The sequence below is a fragment of the Rhinolophus hipposideros genome, assembly GCF_964194185.1.
Source record: "Rhinolophus hipposideros genome assembly, chromosome: 26".
In the NCBI taxonomy this organism is placed as follows: Eukaryota; Metazoa; Chordata; class Mammalia; order Chiroptera; family Rhinolophidae; genus Rhinolophus; species Rhinolophus hipposideros.
Window position 1 is genome coordinate 10788695 of NC_138072.1, and position 20918 is coordinate 10809612.

The 20918-nt window shown below is 38.2% G+C and overlaps 1 protein-coding gene across 1 annotated transcript in view; it reads right to left on the minus strand.

Moving 5' to 3' along the window:
- The window catches only part of RAB3GAP2 (RAB3 GTPase activating non-catalytic protein subunit 2), a 63148-nt gene that overhangs the window by 17394 nt on the left and 24836 nt on the right, over window positions 1-20918 (minus strand). The window contains exons 8-23 of the mRNA XM_081039426.1: window positions 20533-20632; window positions 18124-18222; window positions 15436-15584; window positions 14504-14583; window positions 14288-14377; window positions 13228-13367; window positions 11277-11493; window positions 10587-10730; window positions 10269-10351; window positions 9868-9932; window positions 9216-9306; window positions 7091-7218; window positions 5237-5450; window positions 4764-4861; window positions 1475-1580; window positions 716-873 (exon numbers count right to left, since the gene is read on the minus strand). Coding sequence (XP_080895552.1) covers window positions 716-873; window positions 1475-1580; window positions 4764-4861; window positions 5237-5450; window positions 7091-7218; window positions 9216-9306; window positions 9868-9932; window positions 10269-10351; window positions 10587-10730; window positions 11277-11493; window positions 13228-13367; window positions 14288-14377; window positions 14504-14583; window positions 15436-15584; window positions 18124-18222; window positions 20533-20632 — 1962 coding nt within the window. The remainder of the gene's footprint in view (window positions 1-715; window positions 874-1474; window positions 1581-4763; window positions 4862-5236; window positions 5451-7090; window positions 7219-9215; window positions 9307-9867; window positions 9933-10268; window positions 10352-10586; window positions 10731-11276; window positions 11494-13227; window positions 13368-14287; window positions 14378-14503; window positions 14584-15435; window positions 15585-18123; window positions 18223-20532; window positions 20633-20918) is intronic.

The window sequence follows — 20918 nt, forward strand, 5'->3', positions numbered from 1 at the left end:
TCGTCCAGTTTAATGCAACGTGCCCCTCGGAAAAATTATTCGATCGGCTATGAGATATTAGGTGGTGCAAAAGTAACTGTGGTTTTTGCAATTATTTTTAACCTTTTAAACCGCAATACCTTTTGCACCAACCCAACAATATTATTAAGGGATGACAATGTTCTTTTGCTTTTGTTTTTTAAATAAATGTGAGTCCCCAAGAGATGAGGAAACACCACAAAGCACAGGGTCCATAGGAAACTTTCACAAGTCGTCCATCATTCAATGTCACAGGGCCCAAACAGCCTATGTTTATAAAAAGGGGCTCTGAATGCAATCGTTGAACTTAGGAGTTAGAACAAATGTGAGAAATAATGCAATCTAACCCTGACCTCTTTTAGATGAGGAAACTGAAGCCAGGAGACTCCTTTTTTAAGGGACTCAGCACCAAGCACCAGCCACTGGCGGGGAGCCAGGCCTCAACTTCAGTACTTTCCCCTGTCCCACGCAGCAATCGCTAAGTTCAAGGATGCATGTCATCCCCGTAAAACAAATGAAGGGCAGCGCCCTTCCGCCCCCTTCTTACCCTATAAAAGACCTAAGAACCCACTGGACACACATTTCAGAGTCTCCATGTTCCACAACACCAAAGAAAGACAATGTGGCCCCAGAAAGGGCAGGGCGGCCCCTCAGCAGGCTGGACAGGTGATGGCCGAAACCCCACCTCTGCCATTACCTTCTCGGTCACGCTGCTCGAGATCTGTGCGGCGACAGAGTGCCCCACGTGTGCACACAACAAAGCAGCCCCATTGTTCTCAGACTGAATGCAGGCCGTGCGCATCTGCTGCCACCAAGGGGACACAGACTGGGAGTCCCAGGTGTCATCGATGGCCACTGCAGGCAAAGTTCAAAAAGAAACCTTTTTGTTTCTCGGTTTTTGGGGGGTCCAAACTTTCACATTAAACACTGTTAAAACTAAATTCCCTAGCGAGGAGCTGTTATCTTCCTGAACGAACCAGAAAAATTAACCTACAGTCCTTTATTCAGCGCACGTATGTTCCGTCTGCTCATGCTGTTAGCCATCTGCCTCTGAATAGCATTTGTATTTTCATCATTGCTGAAAAGTACTAGTGAATGTTTTAATAGGTTATTGTTTTAATCACACCGAAAATAGTTAAGGAAACTATGAACTCCACCAAAGACCATTTGACCCAATTACTTCACTGAATTAGGAAAATACATTGTTCATACCACATTATTTTTCGTGATTACACAAAATATAAATTTAATTTTCATAAAACACACTTCAAATGCATCAAGAGCTTTCTCTTTATACACAAAAGAATCTCTATAGTGAAATATGGTGTGTAAGTACTTCAGCCTCCTTTTCTCTTTCCTCCCTGTTTCTGGGGCATTTCAAGCACTACACTCTGCCTCCCAGGGCATCGGCCTTGTTTCCAACCGAGCAGGCTGAACCCCAGTGTCCCGCTTGTACCTTTCATCCTGCTCAGGAGGGACAGCATCGTGTGAAGACAGCAGACAGTCCGTGGTTTATCCAGAATATCTTTTTCCTTAGAAAGCCAAACACTCAGGAGCAGAGACTGTAATCAAATTTAAATCTTTTTTCAGTCTAAAGAAAATATGTAACATCAACAAAATCTTACACTTTTCTAGATAGCACACGTGTGCGTGAGTGATTCGGTCTTTTGGGCTGGGAAAGAAACGGGTGGTTGTGACAGCCTGTGACATGAGGGGCAGCAAAGGTCTCTTGTCTCCCTAAGAAATTCTTTATCATCTGTCAGAGATCTAAACTCCAGCATCTCCATCTCTTTGGTTTAAGCACTGCCTTCCCCTTGGAGCCTCCATGAAGGAGCATATTACGGTAAGTCCTCACTTAACACCATCAAGAGATTTTGTGATTTTAAGCAAAATGACATGTAACAAAACCAATTTTACAAGAGACTGACATATAAACAAGAGTTAGATTCCTATAGCATCTCGTCAACGTTTTAACGAAATGACGTTGAACAAACGGACGGCATTCGAGGACCTGCTGTATCCCAAAGGACACTACTCAGCTACAGGATTCAGTTGGAGGGGCAGAGGTGTGGACCTGGCTGGCGCTGGTCATGGACATACAAGGCAGTGGACTTGGCAGTGGGGAGCAAGCAGGTAAAACCATCAAACTCCAAATTTAAATCACTAACCAGTCACGAGAAACAGATTTTAAACAAAAACACTTCAATCAACATAAGTGACTTTTAAGATGCGTAGGAGCCAGTCTATCTACTTACATTTGAAATATTTTTACATTTATAAAATTCGTACACAGATAATTTGGGTCACAGCACATCACAAAGTGCTCATAAAGACTGGCCACCTCAAGGGTTATTTTAGACTAAATTATATTTAGACAAATTAAATGCCATGCCTTAGATCTCTGTTCATACTATGAACTCTTCTACTTTTTTCTCCAGCTAGCCCCTCCCCCAATCAACCACCACCTTGAGCAAATGCTAAAACAAAACACCTGTCCAAAACACCGGTCCTCTGCTTAATTTCCCATCTGTTCCTAGGTCAGTCCTTCTCTATCTCTCACCCAACCAGATAATCTTTGCCTATAGCCTAGTGTGTGCTTTTCTTGTTGTTTTTCTTTTCTTAAACTTTAAAAATTCTAATCAGTTAAGCTTTTGTTTGTATGCAGAAGGTCAGTGTGAAACAGACGATATCACAAGGGCCAGCAGAACACAATGGTACAATTTTGGAATCACTGTATAGACAAATAGAAGATTGTTTTAAACTTCAGGGAAAATTAAGGTGAGAGAAGAAAAATAATCAAAGAAGAGAATACAGAGATAAATTAAGCTACTACGTGGAAACATAATAGACATACACAACAGGAAAAGACGGTATATACATTTAGAAGGTAACTATTTCCATAACTAGTACATACAAAATAAGATATCCTTTCAAAACCTCACAGCAAGGAATGTCACATTACATTATTCGTGTGAATATTCGTATTATAGATTCATATATCATAAATGTGAATATGTTATTTCACATATAGGTGTCACACATTGACATATTACGAGATGATATTTGAATAACAGATTTTGAACAATAGAAACCTTGAGCGGAAATTTAGTTAATTCCTCTGTCCTCAGTCAAGAAGTACCTAATACTTGTTAAAATCTGTGTGTAAGAATGAAAGAGAAAATCCTATGGGTCCCTGGTAGATGCTTCTAATACCTAATGACTTCTTCTGCAAAGTATCCTCCTACGATATTGAAATTCCCAATGCTTTAAAAATCCTTCACTCAGTGGACATGCTGGCAGATAAGAACATGGGGAAGGTGTCCGTTAGCCTTGCTTATCTCTACTTAAAAGAAACCTGTTTTGTCAGTATTTTGGATGAGCCTTATTTTCTAGTCTTTCCTGAAAACTAGTTTGTTTTTACAGAATCTAAAACTTGATGAAATCCCACTGAGGATAATTCTAAAGTTTTAAACATTGTGAAAAACTATCAGCTGTCATCTGTATTACACTAATGTAGCAAAACAGTGACTAAATCAAATGTAACTTTGAAAGAAAAATCCGTGGATATAGTACTTTTGAAAACTTTGTAAATTTAAAAACTTATACAACCTAGACTATGAGTACCAAGTTTCTTCATGAACATAATTCTGATCAAATTACCACTGATAATTTTCAGATTATAATCAGGAAACAATAGCAAGAGTACCATTTCAAATAGATTTTCTTCATAACACTAATAATGTATTGTGCTGAAACATCACTTTTTACTCATGGTTTTTATATGCAAAAGTCTGATACTTTATCTACTATCTCTAAAAACGATTTGAAATTGAAGAATTCAGAAAAACGTTGTCGGTCTCTATTGTGGCACTGGCACAAACTGCTTTGGGAACGAGCAAGACATAAGCAGGATGTGTTATCTCTGCACAGGACACAAAATCCCTGCACTTTATCTTCCTGAGGCTACATGGCTTAGCAAGGACCTGACACTCCTCTGATCAACGTGACCACAGTGACCACGCAGGCTTTCTTAAAAGCTTGTCTTACTGTACATTCAATTACTTACTTTAATTCTTGGGCTTTTTTTTTTTTTTAGAGAAGTTCCCTCTCCTCTTCCCATTTATAACTATTAATTGTGTGAAAGAGTATCCATGTGTATGCATGTGTATGTGTGCATGTAGCGCATGGCAATGGGAGAACTGCTGATGGGTAACTTTGCAAAAAGGGCAAAAATTTAGTGCTGTAACTTTGCAGGAAGGGCAAAAATTTAATGCTGTAATTTTTCCATGGGGTTTCTTTTACCTGCATTTCTTACAGCACAGAGAATAAATCCTAACACGTACGTATTCAAAGCTTGGGAATGTCTGATAATTCCGTATTGCTTTAAGGGAAGTTCATTTTGTTCTCTAAGATCTTTTATCGTTCTAATATGATCATTTTTACGGTGACCACAGTCCACTGTAAACGCATGCATGTATGTCAGAGTCTAAATTTATTTATTTCAAGGCCAACCATGTAATATACTTGTCATCATTTACAGTGAATGAGAAAAACAAAATAATATTCTTCATTGAAATATGATGATTATAAATTTCTTTGATCATTTTAGAAGGTTTTCATGTACTCATATGTCTCATAATATACTTTAGACAATGGCTAAAAAAGACAAAAAAAAAAAAAAAAAAAGACAGACACCTCCCGATATTGTTCAAGGAAGAACAGCATCCAGCAATAAGAAACCTTACCAACAATAGCTGAGGGCTAAGTCCAGCTGACTCCAAAGTATGACACATGTCCTCAGTGGAGCTTTCTCCATGCAAACACTTCCAAAAAAAGAAACTGCCTAGTGAAATAAAAACAAAATGCATTAACCAATGACTACTTACCATATGGACTAACAATCTTCCTAAATTGCAATCTAGACTCTCAGAGGAACATATGAAAGGAGAGAAATTAATGGTTCAATTTGCTTGGTTTGTGAAAGAAGACACATCATCACGTGTCTAACACCATCTTTGAAATATCCTTATTGACACAACTTTTATGACATAGTACATACATATCCACAGTATCTTTTGTTGATGGAAAAATATACATTAGTTCTTTGGTTGATTTAATTTCAATACAAACCTACAGTATCTGTGGGATGAGGTGTGCGCCTCCCAAGCTTTCTTCCAGAAGAGGAAGGATTTCAAGAGCACTTTATTATTCTACTTACCTAAAGCCACGTACTCATCTTCACTTATCTTCTTTATGTTGATCACATCTTTCTCACATTCTAAATATTCCAGGAATGTTTTTACAGGTAACACCCCATCCTTATCATCAGAAAATCGGACAGCAGTCCTGGTGTTCTCTTGTTTATATTTCTCTAATAATGCCTGGAGCTTAAGCAGTTCTTTGTCATCGAGCCTTAGTAACACAGCCAAGTCCTTAAAAACAGGGGGAAAAAGTTCTGAATAGACTGTATTTCTATGAGTCTGCCATATGTGTCAACCCCATGATCTGAAGTGAAATGTAAGATGATAAGCAAAAGATGACTTTTTAATTAATGTGATAGCTATAATGTACTCTGCTTAAAACCTTACTCTCAAATTACTTAAAACTTGACTGTTACATTCATCATTAGAAGGTTATTTAAATAAGCTAATCTAGAAACTCTACGTATTACTAAAAGCACCATTTTTAGAAAGTTTCTTGATATTATGCACTTATAAAATGTATGATTTTAATAAATGTGTGTTAGTGTGTAGTTAGAAAATAATTTAATGGTGTCAACTGCTACTCTTGTGATCCTAAGGAAATTAAAGAACTATTCAATAAGAAATTGAATCCTTACTTATTAAGCAGCATAAACACTATAAAAGAAAACACTGGAAAAACAAGCCTCACTATATCTCCATGTAAATCCTCTATGTGCTCTATGTGGCTTTTAGGACTACAGAGATTGAAAAGTCCCAGATACAACCTACCAGACTTTCAAACTATTTTCACATACAGTATGTGCAGAAACATCTCCTGATACTATTAGTTTTCTATAACAAATCAGGGACAAGTACACAACACACACACACACACACACACACACTCACTTAAAAGACCCTAAGTTTGCCATAGCACTCAAAACATCCTTTCCCCATGCTACATGATTAGAGCTGCATGTTTAAACAAGAGTTTGCTTTATTTCCTTAAGACTGCTGTTTTTAAAAAGCAGTAAACTGCGAAATGCTACTGAACACATACCAGTAGCTGAATCCTATACTGAATTTACACAGGAGCTTTCATGAACCGTGTCCCAGAGATGCAAAAATGGATTACTTCAGATTTGAATTTTACTTTTGTGTGTACAAAATTAGCCATTCAGCCTAGAAGCTTTTTGAAGGATCTAAACAAGTCGACAGCAAAATATGGTTTTAGTATCTTCTCTCTAGAGAAGAAGAAATATCTCTTCCCTATTAAAGAAACTTAATTTCTCTACATGGAAAGTAAAAATTTTATATACAGTCCTCAGAAATGAATAATATTGCACTGTAATAAAGATTATAAACTGCTGTCACTTTTTTATGTTTTATAGAACCAAAGCATAGAACATTTACTATAATTATTTCAAACACTCCGCTGTAAGACAGAATATTTTTAAAAAGTATTTCATTACATAGTATACAAAGAGCAAGCTGTATGAGATAGCTAACAACACAGAAAAATTCTCTTCTGCTAAGCAGAATCATTTTTGTTTTCCTTAAAAAGAAAATTAAAGTTTTGCAACTTCAGTAAACTGAATATATTTTAATTGCCAAACCTTGTCCAGAAGTGTATTATAAGAAGTAACCGCAAAAAACAAACTGAGCAAAACCAAATGCTTCGAGGGTGGTCTCAGTGGATTAACATAAAATTTAATATTCTAGCATAAATAATATAAATTTAGCTGCAAGGCAGAGAGAGCCAACAGGAGATCTTGTAAAGAAAATACACCTTCGCAGTTCATAAAAATTCTTGATTTTCTAATCTTTACCACCAATTTAAAAAATTAAACATAAACAGAGCGATTATTTTGTATAAAAGGATGACTCACATTATCAGAGAAAGGCGTGTCTGACTGAAAATCAAGGGAATTTAACTGACTGGCAGATTCATAAAGATGGAGTAATTTCAATTTATTGGCACAAAACTGTAGCAATCCTTCGTCAACAGACTCAAGTTCTAAAAGGCAGAAAGAAAAAACACATTAAATAGATGTATTTAACAGACTCATAGAAAGACTTTTCTTTCATTAAACCTCTTAATAGTACATAATTCCCTGATGCTCTATTTTACTGAATATTGGGCTGCTTATGTTACAGCAGATGAATGAGGCAAAGGAGTTTTCTATCATGGCAAAATACCTAACTTGTTAAATGAAATAAGCTGCTTTAACAATAGGGCTTAAACAACAAACAAACAAAATTAAGAAGAAAAAACAAAGGACAAATATCTTAGTCTAATACTCAAATGTACATAAATGATCTGAAACAGCTTTGAAAACGTTCTCCCTCACCCCGTAACTCATATGCCACCTGTCAGGCTCACACACTGAAGACAAAATATAAAGAAAGCTCCCTGGCTCTTCTTATTAGAACGGTGCTCAGATATTATGATTCAACCCAAAACAGTGGATTGTGACAGATGGATCCTCAAAACAGGGTGGCAAAGAGACCAAAAATAGAATTCCACTTAATATCCTATCAATCAGGTTTTTTCAAGATAAATGCTGGAAAAATACTCTCTATGTGATACATGCCTGTATGATAATTTAAATATTTATATCTAATAAAAATAAATACTTATTCTTTTAAAAGGCAGACACGGAAAACCCCTAAGAACTCTTATTTAGAATACAGTAATCTGGAATATTGTCTAAGTTGTTATAGCCATAATAAAGCTTAGCATACTAAACACTGGACATTTTTAGGACTCTCATTTATGAGTAGAACTTGTAACTAGTGATGATTTTACAGAACTCCAACAGTGGTGTTTGGTTTACTCCCAGCCCAGTGCAAGATAATTTTTGATTTAATAAATGATGATATTTTGTTAAAGCTTTGTAGGATGTGTGGGGGGGAGGGCGCTTTATATGTGTACCATACTTTTTATTTTCTTGATTTGTCTTTGTTGGTTTTTATTTGGGGGTTGGCTGAGCCAAAGGATCAAAAATCTGCCTTTTGCTCCCACCACTCATGCTTTTTAAAAGGGGTATTTCTCACAAGTTCTCTGTACTAAAGGAGTTCACTATTTACCAAAAGTCAGCTTTACGTGTGTTGAAAAAAGACTCTCAAAATTAGGATGCTGAAAGTCTTGAAAGGGCATCCTGTGATTTATTAATTAAGCCACTGTAAATTGGCTTAAATATAATTAGTATACAGCTGGCTTTATATAAGTAACATGACGAGCAAAAAAAGGAAGTCGGTACTCTATACACTACAATTGAACTAATGTGAAGAAGTCAGAATAAATGGAATTTCGCTAGCTTAGCTGGACAGAGTATGGAGTTACAACTCCACAGTTACAGATGTAATTCTCTTCAGATGAATAAATTGTGAACAGTAAAAAACAACCAGAAAATTTAGAACCAATAATGTAATCGCAGTCTGTGATTCTGGAAGTCCTAACTCTGCTTATGAGGGAATGGGTGAGAAAACGTGGACTCCATACATAAACATTAATCAAATCACAAATCAGAAATATTTTTATAATGATCTTGGTCAAAACATCATTACTTACAGAATGCCGCATCTACAAAAATCTCTCCGCCCATGAATAAAACACAACAAGAAAACCTGGTTGTTTCTGCATACCAACTAACTTCCCCCAACGCCAATGGCTTTCAAATGTTCTCCAACTGTGTCAGAATAATCACTTCTCACCATTCTATCTATACCGGTAGCTTTCCTCACAATAGAGGGATTCAAAAGAAAAATATTGACAGTAAGAAATATTATATATTCAGAGAAAGCTCAGATGAAGATCAACTGTATACAATGAACAGGGAGTAAAAAAGTTCCCAAATACTAAAGGTATGAAATGAGTTCTCTTTAACCTTATACACATTATTTTCACAGTAAAGTAGCATGATGTATCATACGCAGTGAATAGCTTTCTACAATCAGGAGTTATAAAACCTGAAGTGAGAGCACAGCCTCCTCTCAGCACAAACCTATTACCTTGAGTTTTTAAAGTGTCCATTAGAGTCTGAGTGATGTTTCTAAGGCAGGAAAATGGTAAACGTTCACTTGCCAAAATGCTTTCCAAAGCCTAGAAGAAAGAGATTGATTGAGCAATTCTAGTAATTAGAAGGCAACGATTTTGTTTTTGAAATTTGACATTAATGCCTACACTTTCACTACTCTACGTTTCAAAGGGAAGCTCCATTTTCAAGGTGTTAGCATGTGTACCTGAGAATTCCACTTGCATGACAAGTAAATGTAATCAATTTCATCTCCTGCCAAATATGGTGTTAATGACAAAAAGTCCAGATAGGATGAAACCACCAGAAGGCAAGGGTAGTTATCCACGTGTGTTCATCTTATATAATACTATTCTCTAATCTGAATATATTTTATGGATGGATGTGTGTGTATAAAACACAGGCACTTGGGTCTATGGTGACAGTATCTTATTTTTAAAAAAGAAAGGAAAAAACCAACAACGGGAACTTCTACGTGGGAATATAAAAAAGGATAAACATGAATAAAAACATGAAAAGAAGAAATGAGTCTGTCATGTTTGCAGGGAAATGAGAAAAATAAAGATTTTTCTTAAGAGGGATATGTAATAGCTACTCAGCAGGAAAGTTCATGTATTATATACACTTACTTGTTTTTTGGTGGCAGGGTACTTAATATCGAGAATTAATTCCTTTATTTCGGTTTCAACCAAATCTAGAAAGAGAAAAATGAACCAAAGCAAATTTTGCACTTTTATTAGAGCAAAACTTTATTCTGAAGGAAAAATGTACATTTTTGTACTATCAGTTTAAAAGATTTCTGGGTTCTCTCACGTAACAACTGTTAATACCACTAGGTGGCATGCTTCAATGCGACAGAGCAATTCCATTTCAAAGTACACGTGATTATTTGCACCTCACCTCATTCTGGAAAAGAGCTGCCATAGCTCATACATGCACTGAAGTATTTTGACTGCGCCATTTAGAATAGTCTATTAATTTGAAAATGACATAGCAATACGCTTTGTTATTTTTATTAAAGGATACCTACCCACATTGGGAGATTTTGTTTTCAGTAAGGCTGCTAATTTCTTCACTAAGTGCATGTCTTTGGCTCGTTCACTCTTCTTATCACTAAAACAATACACACAACACGTTCTTACAGAGGGTGAAATTGGTTTCCTTCTAATTCTGACACTCCAACTTTTATTTTGTCCTTTTTATTCTTCCTATTTAACTTTAAAGGTATCAGTTTAATGAGGGGGAAAAAAAACAATAACTAGAAAACAAAGCAAAACAAATAGCAAACTAAGCGACTTGGAGAAGTTAGCAGAGCGACCTTCGTGAGCAGACACTCGGTAAATCTTACCTCAGTGCTAAATGGAAAGGAACGATCACTGTTTTCATACTTCCAGACACCGGATCGACGAGACAGATCTGGTGAGTCTGTGGCTGCCAACTCTGACTGGTGACATTATTTAAGCCCATTATTTTATAGCCGGGATACAGAAGCCTGAGGAAATCACATACCAATACGGTACAGACATTAGAGAAAGGAGACACACCAAAAGGGTGCGTTTATGATAGCTGGGGACCCCAACATTACTATCAATTCAGGAGCATTAATTAGGCAAATAAATACGAACTGATACCAGAAACAGAGGGAAAGCAGGACTCGTCTGGCAGAGTTACCCTGTTAAAATGTGCCAGAAAATGGAATGAGCACAGGCCCATCCTGAACAGGATAGGGAACAAGGCGTTCCCCTCACTGACCATCAGCAGGGGAATCGGAACGCATCTTCCCTTTGGAGCCTCCACAGTGTAAGGGGTGGGGACAAATGGCAGCACCAAAGCTAACTTTAATTCAGTAGCATATCATGGCCTTTTTGGTGTGATTTGTTATTAAATAATCATACACCAGGCACTCGCAGGAAAAACCACAATAAAGAGCATTTCAAGTCTCAAACAACTTGCCCACGAATAAGGAGATGGAATAAAAGCTTTACTTGAACAAAGCCTGCCTTTCCGTAACCAGGGAGTGCCCGGGCCTGCGGCTTACCTGCAGTGCTTCCCCACGTTGAAAGCGCCCACACGAGGCCCTTGCTGTGTGCTCCACACTTCCAGAATGCCCCTCCGTGGTGCATAAATCACAAGGAACTGAGCGACTCGGCTGGGACCCTGAGTGTTTCCAAAGGGGGAAAGATCCACCTTTTCTGGGACTCGTTCGTGGAGGTCCTCCACGATTTGGATCCAACCAACCTGTGCGTCCCGATACCCTTGGGAACAGAGAAAAAGGGAAGCTAATTAGTTAATTAATCTAAGTTCAATAATAGCCTTCTGAAGCACTCTGGGATATTTTTTGGGGAGGTGGAGGAATTTAAGAAAAGCTATAAAACTATGCTCTTTTTAAATTATGAAATATCTTAAACTGAAAATAATAATTATAATGAATATGGAATCAATCATGAAGTCTCATTATATCTTTACATTTTGTCCATTTGCTTTAGATCACTTTTTTTCTTTAAAAAGAAAATAGGTATCATTGAAGAAGCCTCCTGAGTACCCTTCCCTGATGCCATTTGCCTCCCTCTCTCTTTAAAAAGCTCTCTCCCTTTAGATTTAAAATACAAGCCAATTAAAATATAAGAGAAAGATCAATTGGTTCCCTGTGATTGGTGGTAGGCAGAGGGAAAGCATGGGCAGTGATGGGAGGAAGCGCCTGCATGTGAGAAGATGAAGCTGGCATTATCTTCATTTGAGGGTGGCCCATTACAGGTAATTGATGCCTGTCTTCCCAGCACAGGGAGAAAAACTGACTGTACCAGCTGCAGAAAAACAAGCAACAATGCCAGTAAGATCACCTCAGTGGATTTGGACCAGTTGGTACACCTATGTCTTCTAGGTTCTGGAAAAGTCTTGCTGAGAACACACCCTTGACACTTTTTCAGGAAATAAACACCAAGGAGAAATAATGTATCTGTAGCATTAACACCTATTTCTACAGACCCTTAAACATGTGGCAGGTAAGCACTGAAAGAGTCTTTGGCACGAAGGGAGAGTGGACTCAGTCTGGACCAGAGGAATGTAGTATCCTCAAAACTATGACTCCTCACACTGCTAAGTACAGACCAGACTGCCCCATACTTGTGGTTTCCAACCAGCAGTCTGAGCTAACATGTACTATCCCAAACAACTCCAAACGATACATTCTCCACTTCTTCCTTAGTCAAGGAGATTTTCTTTTGTTCAGTGTGACACTGTGCCTACATGCTTTCAAGTCTTCCTTGTAATTAGGTACAACCATGTGACTAAGTCCTGGATCATGTTTTATAGCAAAAGGTTGACGGGACTTCAGGAAATATCTTCACAACAGAGCGACTCAGTTGGCAGTTCTTCCTTCCTGGAATGCAGGTAAGAGGGCTGGAGCTCCAGCAGCCATTTGCACCATGAGATAACCTTGAGTGGGGAAGCTACATGGAAGGAGACTGGGTTCTGAGAGTATGATGGTGATTTCGTATCAGTCCTGTACTTGGCTCTGTTATTTGCAGCTAACTGCAACTCCCAACTGACATAGTTCCCAAGAAGCTAAGTAAACTGGCCCAAGCATGTGGATATGGAAGTCAAGTCAGCAAAGACGGATTTTGCTGGGTTTTGCTCTTAAACCTGAAAGACGTGGCATTCTAAATTTGGGGAGATCATCTGACTCATGCATGGCCTTTTGAAATGGAATGAATGTAGCAGGGGCAAGAAACTGAGTTCAAGAAATGACGATGACAGTGAGAATTGAAAGAAGTACATAAAGAGAGATGAAAAAAGTCCCTATGAGTTCATGAAACTTAAAGGATAAATCAACTGGACTACTGGATCTAGTGTTGCTGATCCGGGTTCACGTTAAAACAAGAAACCATAAATATAAAGGACTAAATAGTGTTATCGACCAGAAGCTAAGGGATGATAATGTTGCTCGACGATTGGATTAACTTTACTTCTGGGTTGTTGTAAGGAAGTACCTTTCCACATGCGTATTGCAATTCCTCTAGCTACATCCAATAAAAGAACTCGGCCAAAATCATCTGTCACTGCTGCCAGTGTGTTACACGGAGACAGACATATGCTTTCACCGTGGCGTCTAGAGTCTGGAAGTCCAAATCTGATATTTAAAAGAAAACAAGAAACTCAAATCACATTCCAATCCAGAAACAGGTAACAGAATAATGAAATGCATAAAGGAAATAGGCTGAATCTGTTTTCATACAAGAAATGTGAACCTTGCATAGACTAATAGGTAATTTATTAACTATTCACATCTGACATTCTGCACTATAAAATACATAAAGAAGTTTCTCCCATTATAAAATCAAAACACTTGTGTATTATTTCATGGGTGTTTGATACCGATACCCACAACTTTGTATTTTTAAGAGAATATCAAGTACGTTGTAACTATCTTTCCTTGACGAAGTGGTACGTCAGAAAACATTACGCTCACAACCAACTAATTTTAGATACTTTGCTCCTACACAGGCACGTTTGTCTGTGTTAAGTCCATACTCCTAGCCTGTTGCCTTTTTTGCTAGATTGCGTATCTTGCTGACACCACTGTTACCAGCTCGAAGCAAGAAATGTTCTTCTAAAGTTCTCTCTAAACTGCTCTGGGTCAGTCATCAATCTTCTCGGACTGAGAGTAAAAGAAAAGCAGGAGGTACTGACAAAGGACCAGGAGAGCTTGCTGCGACAAAAGTCCCTGAGACAAAGTGCTTCAACTTGGTCCCTTCTGTTCGGGATGCCCAGGGGCCATCTGGCTTATTTCTAGATTCTTGGGCAAAACTAGAAAATGTGACATGCTATAATATTTTTAAATTAAGATGAAAAAACCTTAGAAGATAAACTTCCATAAATTCTAATCACAGATAATGAATTACATCTCTTTAGGTAAATATAATCTAAAGGGGGGGGAGGTTTCTATTTCCCTTGAAGACTCATGTGATCAGCTAACCTCCCTGGAAGACGATACATTTAACAGTACTTTTCTAGACATCCTCCAGTTTGAGAAGAGCACGACCAACTTGCCTTACAGCTAATGGCGTGGCTGGTTCAACCTTCGGCTTCTGCTTCTGGACGGCTTCTTCTTCGTGCTTACTTTTCCAACCAAGCCAACCACTGAAAAGGAAGAATGTTAGAATAAAACCAGGGCTTCCCGAGTCCCCAAGGGCAGGCGATCAAATTGTAACTGAAAACCAAGCTCGACACAAATTAGATGGGTTTTGTTTCATGTGAGGTGATTACCTGGCAGCATTAAATAAAACAGACGTGAGTTTACTGGCAACTGCTAGTGCGACGTGTGATAATAACGGTTGTGTGCTTCCCTGAAAAACAACATTTGAGAGAGAAAACTTAGTTTGTCTGACAAAGGAACAAAACACATTTCCTGAACAAGGCTTACTCTAAAAAGTTTGACAAGTTGTAAAGCCTGGACTAGCAAGGAACATGCAGCTTCTTTCAGAGGGTACAGTAAAAACTTGATTTTAGGAGGTAGCAGTATCACCAAAAAGCATTAACTCTATAGTTTAAATGTAAAAATCACTAGTAGTCCATTTTAGCTTTAGGATTTCCCTCTTTAAATTGTAATTTAATTTAAAAAAATTTAAACTAGGACATTAAGGTGGCATTGCTGTAACAGGGCTATAAACTTCCCATCTATATGCAAGGGACTCTTCCCCTCCTCGCTCTTTTATGCATTTTTGCATATAAAGTAAAAAGATAGTTTGGACAATTCTGAGAGGGCAGCTTTTTAAGTGAGAAATAAGAGCTGACAAATCTAACACCTAACTTTTCCCTATTCTAAGAAGCAATTTTCACCACTTCTGTCAACTCCAGTGGGCAGCTTGTTCTGCCTTCACAATTCCTCACTGACGCAAACCGCTGGTGGCTATCGTCATCGACAACACACTATAGCACCAATAGTCAAAGGCAACTCAACTGTCCAAGAGCTCGTGCATCAGAAACAAAGAAGTCTGTTTGTTTTACACTGACTCTACTACCTTTGCAGTTAATCTAAAGAATTCAGAAGAAAGTGAGCTGAGAGAGCCATCTGAGCTTAAACTGAAACGTAGAAATGGAAACTGCTTCACCTTTCCAAGGCTAAGTTACCCCACCCCTTCTGTAGACAAGGTGAAAAACCCACTTATGCCCTCTATGATCAGGGATAAAATTCTTACCTCTAAAGCATAGAAGAAGCCAGTAAATGGATTGGACCCTACAGTGATATATTGAGACATGGCAGGTGGACTGTTTTTAATTGTTGCATTAAATCCACCTATATTGGAGGCAGTCTTCATCTGATCAAAAGGGGACAACGTCATAATACCTGATGATAGAACAACACATGACTCAAATGCACTGAAATGACATTGTCACTGCAGGTCGTTAAACTTACTTTAATTCCATTCTGAGATACTGCTTAATTTTGTTTCACAGACAAAAGTCATTCTTTAAAGCTACACAATCAATGTCATAACATATTCATAAGATTAAAATTGCCAGCTATAATTCGTCTAAGCTATAAAACATTACATCTTATCTCTGGGGCTTCCTCTGCAAGGTTGCTCTCCTACATGCATCTCTTCTCATCCTTCCTGCCTCGGTCTGAATGTCACCACTCTGGAGAGGCCTTTTCTCACCAGTCTACCTATTGTGCCCTCTTCATTTACGCTCTATTATACTGCTCTCTATTATAACTGCTGATTTTTTTCACAATACACACTAGTATTTTGGTATCACTGTATTTATTCACTTGGTTTGTTTACTGTAAGCTTCCTCAGGGCAGGGGTCCTGTCTGCCTTGTATTTCTAGCTCCTGGGACATAATAGGTACTCGTTCATTTATTTGTTGAATGAACGAACTAATTAGACCTTTACATAAAGTTCACTGCACTTTCTTTATTTTGTAGGCTGGGAGATAAATGAATAAAGTATATTTTCTATCCAATTATTTTTCCTAGCCTGTTTCAATGTTCCAAAGTTTGATTAACAGAACAGGGAAGAGACCCTGAACTGAACTCAACACTTTGGACTTTTGCAGCATTTTTATGTCAGCAAAAAAGTCAAGATGAACTGAACGTCTACCAGTAAGGTGCTTAGTACAGAGCATTCCAGTCAGTACTATGCAACAGTAAACACAGATGTGACACCCGCCTCTTCTCCCTGTGCCCTCCCTGCAGCCAGTGTGTGTAGATTATGCGGACTTCTAGTTGGGTCAGACATGGGAAGCCCCATCGGGAGAGCAAAGACAGAAAGCAGAATGAAGTCAGGATATCTACTCCCCTGTGACCACTAAACAAAAGTCCATCCCTCAGCAAGTGCAAACTACGTCTCGAACCTTCTCCCTCTCCAACTCCACCGCCTCCACCCTACACCAGGCTGCTCTGAAGGTGCTGGTTCTGCTCAGTAGCTCCAGCCGGAACTGCTCCAGCCCTCACCCCTTTCAGCATCGGCATGGCTAACAGCTGGACTGTTACCAAGCCCTGAGATACCGCACCAACCCGGTGGTTCTCCTGTCCCACATGTTTATAAACACTCTCAAACAAAGCTCTTTTCAATGATCCTATTTCCACGGTGCCATCTGTCTTCCATTAGGACTCTGATAAACCGTATATTTAGCAAAACTGATGTGAAAGTCTCTTCAAAATAGATGTTGATTAGAAAGGGGCTATAACAGTTGGTATGATACAGTCCTATTTAGGAAAACCTCTCTACATAACCATACACATATCACACACTCAAGTCTGTACGGATGTTTACTGAAATCAATGGTGAGTATCTCTAGATGGCAGAATTTAAGGGACATAGTTTTCCTTTTCTCTGTACATATTTATGTACTATTTGAATCGTTTTAACAAGCAAATACTATGCTGATAAACAGAAAAAAATATACATTTTAAAACAGCATTTCCTTCTTACCCCATTCCTACTACCTTAATTCAAAAGCCCATTCCTTCCTACCAAGATTATTATTTCTAATCTTTACTCCAACATTGCAACCTCTAAACTTCCACCAAAGTGGTTTTTCTAACAAGCTAAGAGGTAATATTCTTTTGCCCAGAACTCTTCAATGGCTCTCACTGTGACAAGGAGAAAGATCTCGATTCCTATGCGTAGTATACTAGGCCCTTCAAAAATCTGACTCCAATTTACATACTTGGCCTTGCTCTTGACAGTTCTCCTTGGCGTCCGCTGTTTTCCAGCACACAATGCACTCCCACCCTCAGGCCTAGTGGCTAGAATGCCTCCCCTGAGCTTGCTCTCTTAGTCAAGTCCTGCTCCTCCTTTCACTCTGATTAGAGCCAACCGCCCTCATCTTCCCTGACTGGCTCAGGGCTGGGGGCTCCTCTGCTCCCACTCCCCTGGCCCACTTGTCTGCAACAATGATCCTTACGCTGAATACTGTGTGTCACAGGTTTCTTCCAACCAGACTCAGGCTTCCTGACAGCAGAGACCATATCGCTTCATCTCTGTATTCCCGATGCCTAACACAGGAAGCCTTCAAACACTGGTTACAAGGAGAAATCTGCTTTTATCTGTGTCCTTGGTTTAAAGGTTACATTTTTAAATGGCTAACCCATACGGTAATTATGTGGATTAAACCTGCGTGCAGAAAAATTAGGTCCAACAGTGAGTGACTTAAAACTACGTAGTACCGCTACAGAGAGCATAATTATTACAATGGTTACCATGTCTTAAAGCCATAAACCCATGATAATCTGTAAGTATGAATGACTTCCAAGTGTTTCACTAAAGGCAATGCATTTTCTTTTCCCATAAGAATAAACCTACATTCCTAATCAATGAGATACTTCAATCAAAAGTGTAAGACGTAAATTCCAAAAGAAATGAACTAGTGATGCTTACCGATACTAGCATGATCAATAATAGTGTCAATATCTTGTAGCCCCCATTTCTTATAAGCTAACGGTGGTGGTTGTATGTTCTCATTGCCAGACGCTGCAGCTGTCAAAGATAAAAATGAGACAAACCTAACTATAATGGATAAAACGAAGTTTTAGAAAATATCACAAAAAGTGTAATAATTTGATTTATTTTTCTAAAATTTCCACTAATAGCAATGAGACAAAGTAATGTAAACAAGGTATAAAGTGCAATTTATTCAGGCCAAGACAATGCACATAAAATGCAAACATTAAAAAACAGGTGGGTGCCACAAGAGATTTTGGAACACACCAGTAGTTAGAGAAGATAATTAAAAAGTCTGGACTATTACTAAAATTCAAGGTGAATTCAAACTGCAACTGAAGCCAAGTAGCGATTTCTCCCCCTTGAGAAAGACACTGGGTAAAATCCTGGGGACAACAAGCTGTGCCTTCCTCAGTGAAAACCTAAAAACCAGATGATACGCTGGCAGGAGCACACACACAGCAAGGTCTCTAAAGCAAACCAAGGCCAGGCTTGATAGACAGACAGTCTATTAGCAGCAGTAGCATTGCCAGAAAAAAATCAATGAACCGCCGATCATGACCCTCAGTATTTCCACCTAGTGAGTGAGGAATGAAAGGAGAAACAAGTTACACCTCTTGCTATCGGTTCATGCTCAAGGCCCATTTGTCAATAAATCTCATGCTACATATTAGAATACAGTGGATTCTGGCAGTTTATTCTGGAAAGTGAAGAAAAGTACTTTTAAAAAGGAAAAAGATAACCCTCTAAGCACTTCTGGTTTTACAGTAAGGCCAAGAGGAGAGAATTTTCCTGTCTTGTGAAAAAATGTCAAGATTATTTTTGGCTAAGTAATTAGAATTCTTTTTAGAGAAATTTACAAGAAGAGGGCACTAAATGGCTCATATACTTACTTCCCAGGAGACAAAATGGCTTTATGGTCTTATACATAATAAACAGGAATTCAAAAATAGTAAAAATTAAATGGTTGACTACACCAATTATAACATAGTTGTTTATTTCTAATTTATTTTACTGACAGAATCCTTACATACAAAAAATTGCCAGTCTCTTTGGGCATATATATTAATGGTGACTATTTTAAATGTCCCCAAGATAATAAAGTTTATAATGGGCTAAATTGAAGTAACTTTAAAAATTATGAAAATAGGTAGAAAAAATCAAATTCTGACTTAATAGAAAAACATGTTCTATTAGAGAACCACATAAGCAAGACTTCAGAATTTTACCAATCACATCAATCTGCTAAAAAGATGGTGAAAAATATTCTATTGCAATAGAAGATGCTGCATTTTTCCCAGACAAGAAATTGTTTATATTGCGTCTTACAGTTTAGTTCTGGTTTTATGAACAACCTTAAATCAGCAACATCCTAATTAACCTCTATCTTCAGGGAGCTCTCTAAATCATTTAAGAGTTAAACTTTGTTTTAGGGCCTCTGAGGCCCCTCTACCCCTCCCCCCCCCAAAAGAGGAAGTCAGCACTAGTAATGGTATTTTCACTGATTTTAAGGCTTTTTTCCCCTCTATTTTAACATCTTTAAGACTGGGATCTTAAAATCCATGGCATGTGTTTCACAGGCAGCATTTCTGCTTCCTAATGGTACGTAAAATAACAGTGAATCTTGTATCAATGGTCTCTTAAATCTGATGACACACACAATACCCTCTTCCAAAAATATAATGGCATCAGAAGGTAAACTAAAGGCAGTAAAAGTCAGAATTCTTGATTATATTTGCATCCTTTTCACCCCCAAATCTGGAAAGAATGTAGTTGCCTGTATGTCCATTACCTTTAGGCCTCTCACTTGTCTCCATTCACAAGTGTCCCAAGTTAGCAGAAAGAAGCTGATGTGGACTCCTCACTGCATCCTGCCCACCTTGGGGGAAATTCCCCCTGCACGTGACTATCTTTACCCTCAGTGAGAATGGAAGCAATGTGGAATCACAAGATTTCAGCAGACTGGCCCAAAAGCTGCTGATCTGGTGAGAAATCTGGTTGCTCGGCTAGGTGCAACTCAACTCCTTGCCCCGAAGGTGATTCTCAAGACAGCTGCAAATCTCTCTCTTCACTGGCCGAGACACTGCTGAATTCATGGATAAATCTATTATTTCTGTGATGGTCACAGACTGCAGCCAGTAAAGGGCGTTGCACTTTTAGTCCTGGTCTTTCTTTACTGAGCAGCCTACCCAGCAGTGCCCTCCCGCTTCTACAGCCCGAGCTTTTCCCCTTACGTGTAGTTTGGAAGGCCTTTTTAATTTAGAAGACATATTTAATTCTCTAAGTAGGTTAAATTTAATAAGACAAACATCATCAGAAGTTAGGTATTTCTTGCCAAATAATTACCTTTGGCTACCTGATTTCGACAAGCACGAAGAGACTGAAAAAGGCTAAATCCATCAATAGTCACAATGGCAGCTGGATATAAGATACTCAACTCTTCATTCTATCAAAGAAATAAGAAAGAAGAAAATAATGAATTTTCATCACTGCCAAATAAGTGTATCTATTTTTCTACTACAGCTGAATGTCATGATTAATGTAAAATAACAAATGCTATGAATAAACATGTCAACCACCAACACACACACAAGAGTATCAGGCAGAGAAATGGTTAAAAAAATGGGAAATTAACTTCAGAATACCCTTGGCCAAGGACTTACAATTCATCTCAAATATCAGCTTTTGTACATGGTGAGTAATGCTTTCAGCATAAATTGTGAGATTAACAA